This window comes from Anser cygnoides, chromosome 7 (assembly GCF_040182565.1).
Source record: "Anser cygnoides isolate HZ-2024a breed goose chromosome 7, Taihu_goose_T2T_genome, whole genome shotgun sequence".
NCBI classification, from domain to species: Eukaryota; Metazoa; Chordata; class Aves; order Anseriformes; family Anatidae; genus Anser; species Anser cygnoides.
The window spans coordinates 25869721-25879343 of NC_089879.1; the positions used below are offsets into that span (position 1 = coordinate 25869721).

At 35.6% G+C, this 9623-nt stretch overlaps 1 protein-coding gene across 1 annotated transcript; it reads left to right on the forward strand.

Moving 5' to 3' along the window:
* Positions 1–6411: 6411 nt before the first annotated feature.
* On the forward strand, positions 6412–6867 carry ATOH7 (atonal bHLH transcription factor 7). Its single transcript, XM_067000619.1, has one exon. The coding sequence runs from the start codon at positions 6412–6414 to the stop codon at positions 6865–6867; it is 456 nt and encodes a 151-aa protein (XP_066856720.1).
* Positions 6868–9623: the final 2756 nt, after the last annotated feature.

Sequence of the window (9623 nt, forward strand, 5' to 3'; positions counted from 1 at the left end):
AACCACAACTTCCTGTTGGACAGTCTCAAGCTGTTAGATCAGCTCAGCTGTTGAGCCTGACTGTACTCTGCACTGCCTGGTTGACTGAGATGGCTCTAATTTCTTCAGTCTCTGACTAAATTTATGTAAACTCGCAGTATCCACAGTTATGTTGCAGAAAGATTGACAAATTACTACTTATTGTGTGGAAAGATATCTTCTTGCATTTGTTTTGAACCTCATTATAATTAACATCATTTGATGCACTTCAGCTCTATATTAGAGGAAGGAATGGAGAGCCGATTCTTAAGCACCCTCTCAATACAGCTCTTAGTTTTGCCAACATCTCTCATATCTCCTCTTTGCAGTCTCTTTTCCAGTCTAAGGAGTCCGTTCTCATTGAGTTGTCCCTTCTATGAAATCCATTCCATACCTTTGATCACCTGGAGCACTCTTCTCTTGATCATCCTTGCTTGCTGTTTAGAAGATCCCTTTCTTTGATTTTTCATAATTTTGTTAAACCAGTCAGAAATTTTCATCTTTGGACATCTGCCTCAGGCTGAATTGGTTGAAAAGTTTGACTGAATTGTAGCAGTTTTCACTGATATTGTAAGTTGACCTCTTTGTTTATATTAGTGGAATAAAAGGGCATAGACTATTATTTTGTCTCTTACCATGACATATATCACACCTAAAATAGTGAAGCTGTAGAGCAGCATACCTCTGTAAAGTCTGTGCCTACAGTTTCTGCTGTCTCTGCTTCCATGCAGCCACGTGGTACTGCCACTTCCTTTGCACTGAATCAAATGATTGTGTGATTTTCATTTAAATCAATTCAGCAAACGTTCGTGGTAGAGAGCTGTACTGCAATGTAAGAAAGAGTATGTTTTCCACAGAGTAGGCCTGGGGAACTGACTCACCCTACAGCTGCACGATAGCTTACCTTGCCAGTGTTTGGGAGTAAGCAAGACACTAGGGATAGGAAAGGAGTAAGAGTACCTGTTTTAGTAAAAGCCCAAAGTTTCAGCATGCAAGATGTAACATCAAATCACACCCTCTGCTAAGATGAGATGATGCTTTATCTTTGTTGTTTGAGATGGTGTGACCATAACTTTTGATTGAGGAACACCTTGAGCTCATTTTCCTGTTAAGTTTTGGTTCATCCATTCTATTTAACAAGCTTAGTATTTTTTGTTTTGTTTTCTTTGTAACATTGGTATTGCTGGAATGTCAGGGCTCTCATTAAATTTATTTACGTTTATACGCTTTTGAAAATAGGCAAATAAATCCAAGTTCACATATGCTGGTTCATCGCTTGCTGAGCTTTGGTGCCACCATATCTGCAGAATCCATTTGTAATCTGTCAAAGGTTTTTCGTTGTTGTTGCTTTAGCAGTACACAGTGTTGCAATATCCTACTAAGTTTATTTTCATGAGGTGTATAGTTATATATATATATATGTATGTAATAGTAATCATTATTCAATATATAATATAGGTGGGAAACAGGTTCAAAACATGTTCCTCTGCTGCCATGATAAATGAGCTCCTTCTCTATTTTTATGTTTTGTTTTTTTTTTTCCTGAGGTTTTTAATCCCCCAGTTGTATAAGCATGCTTTAAAACAAAGTTATATTAAAAGACTGCTCTGTGTAGGATCACCTGAAGGGAAGCTACTTAAGTAAGATAGTGTGGCATAGAAAAGGGTGAATATCAAGGAGAAATGACTAAATTGAGAAGAAACAATAGTTGGAGGGTAGTATGGTAAGTAGACCGATAAGTGTAGCTGGTAGACTTTCTTGTTGAACTATTGAAGGAAAAGCTCACCCCAGAGAGTATTTAGAGAAAAATGAAATGTTGTAAGAACATGTATAAAAAGGTGCACACTACGATGTTGGGAAGCACTAGGAGAAACTATTGTAAACTCATCTTACTGCTGTAGATTGCTATTCAACTTCCCAATATGAATTAGTGTCTAAATTTTCCTTTAGCATACAACATTCACTTCAGATTTGTTCTGTTTGACAATAGTCCTACAGCTGTGATAGGGGAAACAATGTAAATATAACCAAGGAAGGAAAATACATTATTCCTTACACCACAGATTGCTAGCCTGTCTTGTGAGCCGAGTCGAATATTACTAGAGACTGAGCCCTTAAGGATAGTCGCATTTTGGTAGTTACCCACCTGCTATTAATTAAGCAGCATACGGCATGCCAGTCTTTCAGCTTTTCTCTGAATAAACTACCTTTGAAGATCCTACAGTTGTAAGAAATCTCAATGAGGCTTTTAGAAAGGATGTACCTGAAATGAAATTGTGAGATCTGGCTAAAAGGAAGAGGTAAGATTCTTGCTTTGATGTATTGTTTGTATATGCTGTTTTAGTACAACTAGAGGAGAGAGGGTGTTCAGGAAATAGATTTTAACCAGAAATGTTACTCTCACTTCATTTCAAAATTAGTAGTTAGCCAGAGTCATTCCCCTACAAAAGCAATTAAATTGTGTTTTTCATAGTAATACAGGTGGAGGATATCAAGTTCCTCTTAAAGGGTGCAGCATGAGTTACTAACTTGGATATCTAGCAGAAAACTTTTAATGTTTTTCTGTATCTAGTCCTAAATTCTGAACCTAGTTCATTTCTCAATGGACTGAAACTATCCCTTGTTTTCCTAGTATCAGTGGTGACTTAAAGGTGATATAATAATTTGGTTTATGAAAGAAAAATCATTCTTACCTGCCTCTCTTGTTTTTCTCTGACGAGAAACACAACATTTTGATTTAAAATATCATTTTGGAATTAAAATGTGCATCAAGAATAATGCTGCTAGGGTCACGGAGCAGCTCTAAATTTGTATTTGCATAGTAAGAGATTCAGAGATTGAAATCTGAGTGAGCAGAACTTCTTCCTGGTGATTTTAATGTTTCTTCTGGCTTTAAATTACATTACGACAGAACAAAATAAGAGTAGAAGGGAAATTCTTGAGAAATCATAGATGTATGGTAGAGATGAAACTAGCATAAACGGGGATGCAGACATTTTTTAGTACCACATGCAGCAATATATCACACTAGAACATATTATTAGTTTTCTGCAAACTGATATAAATATCTTGAGAATTGTTTGAAAGATAATTTAAAATAATAAGATCTCGGAGAAATTATTAAAAATAAATGGAAGAGGGAGTAGAATTACTTAAGTAATACTCAAGACAAGATGAAATATTGAGAAAAACAAGCCAGGTGATGGAAACCTGGGAAAATTTCACTGATAGCCTTTCTATTATTGACTGAGCAATAAAGCAGTTTGTTTTCTAGCTTGAGATGATGTATTTTCATATAGCTAATGGACTATGCAAATGAATTAAATTAATTGGTGTGGATAAGACCCTAAAAATCAATTTTCTGTGGAAAAAAATAGCCTTTTCATATAAGCATAAGTGTTTTTCCTTGTGCACATCATCAAATAAAAGCAATTATATTCTCAAATAAATTTATTTCTCTGTTAAAAAGCAGAAACTTTAAAAAAAAAAAAAAAAGTGTCACAAAAAAGAGGCATTTTGACCTGCCAAGAAATAATTTTTAGCCTCACTTGTAAGTCATAAAATCCTGTTAGGGGGTCTTTGTAAATCCAGATGAACTTAGGCCCTTATCCTGTGATTTTTATACTAAGTCATATAAAGTGAAATTACACTTTGTTTAGGAAGAGAGATAAATCACAGCTTCTCTCAGGAGGTTATACCAATGTGTTAGTCAAAGCATGATAATCGTGGTGAATCAGATAGAAAGGGGGAAAAATAACAGTATATTTTATTCCACTAATGAATAGTAAAATAGTGAACGACAGTAAAGTTTTTAGGAACTGTGATTTTCAGTATATTTGAAGTCTTTGTAATTCATACTTGCAGGACATTAAATTAGAAATGCTTTTTGTATTTCTGGTATGAAGTTAACAGCACTGTTTTAACACTGATTTATTACTAGTCTGAATTGAGTAATAGCTATCCCATGAGAATGCACAATATTGATTAACTTAATAAAGGCCTTAATTTTATTTTATTCTTCTACATTAAAAATCCCTTGAGATTCATTTTAAACAATAAAAGATTTGACTAAAATTTATTTGTGCATAATAGGTTGCAATACTAAAATATGCTGCAGCAATAGCATGAAGATCAGACTTGTATTTTTTTTCTGCTGCACATGCATTACTTCCCATGAAGAGTCTTCAGAAAAATAAATACTTAGTAAGTTCTAATTGCTGATCTTTCTGCAAGAGACATAGGGTTATGCAGTTTTCTGAAAGATGCTGTTATTAACTCTCACACGCACTTAAGTAAACAGAAATTGTCATTCAGAAAGTAATGTTTTAATGTGTGGTAGTATTTTTTTATGTTTGGGAGAACATCTGTCAATGCACACAAATAGGAATGTTGAACATTACCATGAAATGTGATAAAGTTGTGCTACTTTAAAAATTGAAGATGTGTCATACATTTTGATAATGGAATAATGGAGACTCCCTACCCCAACTATCATCTCTGTTCAAGACCATTAGGATTCAGAATATTAAGAGCAGAGCAACTGGGCGTAACAGCCCACGTTCAACATCTGTCATGCTGGAGTCCATTAGTGTTCAATTGCATCCTATTGTTTTTGGATTATTCAACCTCATTTCATTGTCATTGCTTCTGCTAGGGATTAATCAGCTGTTTACAACCACACCAAGTTTTAGAGTCATAATGAAAACAATTGAGCCATAGTTCTAAATAAATATACAGTATTCAGCCTCTAATGAAAAAAATAAGTAATTTATGAATGCTGGTAACAGTTTAATTAAGTTTGAAATCAATACAGATAATAAATCTGTGTGTGACAGGTTTTTTTGTGTTTTTTTTTTTTAACCTTCTGTGTTTATCATAACATGATCATATGATGTTTCCTTGTAGGTTCATGTAGATTATGGTTTTAATAGTATAAGTACAGTAAAACAGAGATGTTTTGATTATACTGTGTGCGTGAATGGTTCCTTCACTATCGGTACAGTTAATAGCAGAAATGGTCTCTTACCAGCAAGCAGATTCTTTTTTTCACATCTTTTATTCTCCTTACCTACTTAAGGATATTCCTAAGAAACATTTTATGTTTAAAACCACATAAATATGCATGTGTAGTTTATGCACAGTACATTAAAAAGGACAGTTTTCAGACTATTTGTATGCATACGTGTTTTTGCATGTCTATATCACAACCTCTCCAAATACTTTTACAATTATTCTTAGATAAATCCATAGCTACATTTTAACTGTTTAAATATTTTCTAAATTATTTTCATAACATCACTGACATGGAAATATATAATCCCAGTTTTTCTCAAGATACTGCTCTCTGCAATGGAGTGTACTTGAATCCTAAAGGGTTTCTGATAATTTCAGTCTTCTTTCAGAACTGTATAGTGCAACACAGTAGTATTCTCTGCCATCTATCACCAAGCTAATTTCTCCTCTATTTCATTAGAACGATTATTTTTTTTAGCCCTAATACTATCTAACTAGAATTTTCAAATAGGTTAATGTATGAATACTGCAATGCACAGTGAGAGGTTTTTTTTTTTCCTGAGTTGCAACAGATTATCCATTGAAAGAATCTTTTGCTTAACTGCCTAGAGTCTTGTGGGGCCAGCCAGACACTGCTCCAGATGGCAAGTTGTTAGGGCTGGACAGAATGGCTTTGGAAGACTTCTCAACAGATGAAGGCTGTAATGTTCGGGTTTTACTGTTTTTTTTTTTCCGTGTAGTTCCCAGGGTGGGAAGGTACTGGGATAGAAGCAGAGTGCCGCCCGCCCACCTGCTACCACCTGTTTAGCTTTTGCAGTTTCTATAAAGCCTCTTCTTGTCTGTAAGACATGATCATTGCTTACCGGCAGGAGTCAAGAAAGGAGAGATTTTTGTTACGAAGTTATGTCTTCAGATTGCAACAGTTCATCATTTCAAAATACTCTCCTACGCTGAATCAGAACTTTTTTCATTCAGAATGGCCATTGGAAGTGATGTGTTTTTAATTCAGTAAGATCCTTGGATTAAAAGGACTGTCTTCTTCAGTAACTCATATTTTGAGAATGGAGATTTCTTTGTTTTCTATCTCTCTGAGTTCACAGAAATGAAAAGAATGAAAGCATAAGGCATTGAAAACTCTTTATTCTTTCATTAAGCAATAAGAAGCAATTTTCAGACACTTCCGGAAGAGCCAGAAGACCTTTTGTTTTGTTATTCTTTGATGCTAAGAAAAATATCTCCTCATTGCTGTTTGGAAGAAGACTCGAGAGGTACACAGGCTAGTCATAGGAGTGCCTTCCACTACCACTGTTCAGGTGCTTCATTTTTAAAAAGTTTTTTTTTGTGTGTGTGTGTTTGTGAAGCTACAACTGTAAATCAAATATGAAAACCTGTAAATCCAGTAATTTGGATTCAGGTGTAGAATCAGACAGCCAGTGTGGAAGTGGACCAGGCTGTGTTGTGAAGTGCAGTTCAGAAAGGATGGAGAACGCTGCCAAGAGAAGATTGGCTGCCAATGCGAGGGAGAGAAGACGGATGCAAGGACTGAACACAGCCTTTGATCGTTTGAGAAAGGTGGTTCCACAGTGGGGTCAGGATAAGAAGCTCTCCAAGTACGAGACCCTTCAGATGGCTTTGAGTTATATCATGGCTCTAACAAGAATACTTGCTGAAGCAGAAAGATACAGTACTGAAAGAGAATGGATAAGACTTCACTGTGAACACTTTCATCCAGAGAGCTACCACCATTATACGGGACAAAAAATGGCAACGGACAGTGATCCTTACGCACAGCGAATATTCAGCTATCACCCTGATCACTTTCAAATAGCTAATTAGAACTTATTATGAACTAAGAATATGCAGCAGGCCAGATGTGTAATTTAATAATTAGCAAGAGTTAATCTGCTTGAATAAGGTAATATTGGCATTATAATAGCTCATTTGTGTTTGCATCTTACACTACTTTGACAAAATAAATTTGCTTTGAGAACTTTAAATCAATATACATTTAAGAAGATTGAATTTATTTAATGCTGATGGAAAGCGTAGTTTTAGTTCAGCATCTTTCAGGCAGTTGCTTGCTAGTTCATTTGACTCCTTTAAATAATGCTTTTTCTTTGTTAATCATGATTCATGACAGTATTTTCTACCAGTCACAGGACAAATTGACCCATGGTGTGACTGTATAGAATAACACTAGAAATGAATTTAATTCCATGTTTTATTTTTGCATCAGCTTTAAAGTAATTCTTTGTTTTACTTTCATATAAATGGCTCCCATGGGAAAAGTTTTATAATGTATTGGAGTTCTAGTCCTCAGAGAACTAACTTTCTTAAACTTTGTAAGTTTGACATATGGGTTCCAAAGTTGCGTAGGTTTGCTTTAATCCAACTTATGTTGTATCTTGTATGCTCGAAAAAGAGCTAGTTGCAAGTCATGAAAAGAATGGTTTTATTTTTAGTGGATGTAAAAGCACATATTATTATATACTGCAGTGAATGCTCGTGTGAAAACAATCTAAATTTCTAGATTTTTGTAGAGTTTGTGTTTGCATTTTATTTTTTAATTTTATGTTATCTGGAAACAGTAACAGATTTTTTAAGTCATAAATAAAGTGTTTTCTCTGATATGTCCTCACATGCTACCTTAAATCCCTACTCTAGGAATTACTTACTAGTGGCTTCCTTGCCCTGAATGTTCTATTGCTTCCATCACAGTCCCGGCAGAAAAATGAACTAGCAAATGATGTTTGCTTACCCAGTTTTACAGTAGGAAGTGTGTTTCCTGTACCCTCTGAAAAACAGCCTTTGAAGATGAGTTTGGTTTAAAGGCATAGAGTATTCTTGCAAAGCAGTTGAGTAAATTTCATCCCTGCTGATGCCCTGAATTGTCTTTTGTTTGTTTGCTTACTCCTTCTGCTTTGGAAGATAGAGGGATCTGGGCAGAAAGGGCAGAAGAGGAAAGGAGTTGGGAAGGTTAAAAAATGAGAAGGAGCAGGACAGCTGGAGAAGCAGATGTGTTTGTAGCAGGATGTAGAGTCCACAAAAGTTTGACTGCAGATGCCTGTTGTGATGGCAGCAGACTGTGAAGCTGAAGGGTACTTCTGCTGGTGCTGCTGATGGGAGTTTCCAGAAACAAGCCCCTTGCTAGTGTTAGCCATGTGGGAGGAGAAAAGGAGCTGCTGTCTCAGAACAGCTGTTAGTGGATTTCCAGCAGGGAAGGCTGGCAGGTTCCCTGCTGGCTGCTGCCGTATCTTATATTTTAGAATTCTTTCAAATGACAAATGAATAGCTTTGATAGAAGCTATTTTCAACAACTGAGCATCTTTCAATGAAAAACAAAAGCAGCAATAAGAACTAAGCTCTGTTTTGGGGGAGGGTGACTCTGCCACAGGAACAGTTACATACAAAGACCTGACCTTATCATTTGCCTTCTCTCAGAACTGCCATTGATATTTTGCCCTTGCTCACTGCCCTGCAGACATTTCCAAAGCCAGGAGTCGGACTGTCTCTGGAGTGAAAGCTGCTGGGACAGACTTTCAGGTCTAGGTTAAGCAAATATAGAAGAGGCAACGTATATTCTGAGCAACTTTCTCCCTTAAACACTGGTATTCTGGTGTGTTTTTTAATATATATTTTAGCCTTTCTAAATGTGGTAGTAAGTAGTGGTAATTTTTAAAATGTGGACTTTTTCTTATTATGAATTACATTAGCTCTTTATTGGCACATAGAAAGTGTCCTTTGGCTCTGTGCATGTGGATTCAAACTTTTGGGAATTTGATGTTGTGTTCACTGATTTCTTTGCAGAAATTTATAGAGAGAGACAATAGAATTAATTGTTGTCCATCACATACCCAAATTAATACAGTTGGAATTTCACTTACTGTTAAGTGTTCAGTTTATGTACATAATCAATACAATCCTCAAATAATTAAATGATGTGCCATCTTGTACTACTTTATTAGCTGTAAACTTTGGGCAGAAATTGTATCACTTGCACTATTTGCACAGCAGTGGGTTTTTCATCCTGAAGCAGGAATACAATGCAAATAAATCATGCAAGACTCAGCTTAGTGAAAGATAGCTTTCTTAACCCTATATGGCAAGGATAACACAATATAAAAATATACATACCAGAGTAGGATAGAAGAACAGTACCAATGTGTTTCTGCACTACTGGCAAGTAATTTGATTTTGTGGGATGTGACTGCAGTTTATATGTAAGTTATGTAAAAGTATGTGACAAACCTCTCTCATCCAGTTTTGTTTCTTCCATGCAGCATTGTAATTTACTGTCTACTGATAGTGGTCTGATGATAGAAATAATTACAATAATAATGGTTTAGTATGCAGTGAGTGATTAAATGGTAGTAAGCTCACATGAAGAGCAGCAAACTAACATAAAAGTTCAAAAATGTGTGGTCATATTACCTAAAATTGTTAAGAATTGAAACCAAAGCCCTAAAGAGTACTGTGAACACTTTGTAGATCAAGTCATTGCATCAGTCTCTGTTGAATAGTATGATCCCCATTCTCTTAGATTTGGTTGTTCTAGGGAGAGTTGAATGCTTTATTCTCTTTAACTGAGGTGC

What these genes read in the sequence shown, in the direction of transcription:
- ATOH7 (XM_067000619.1), top strand. Translation starts at nt 6,412, where the DNA reads ATGAAAACCTGTAAATCCAGTAATTTGGATTCAGGTGTAGAATCAGAC.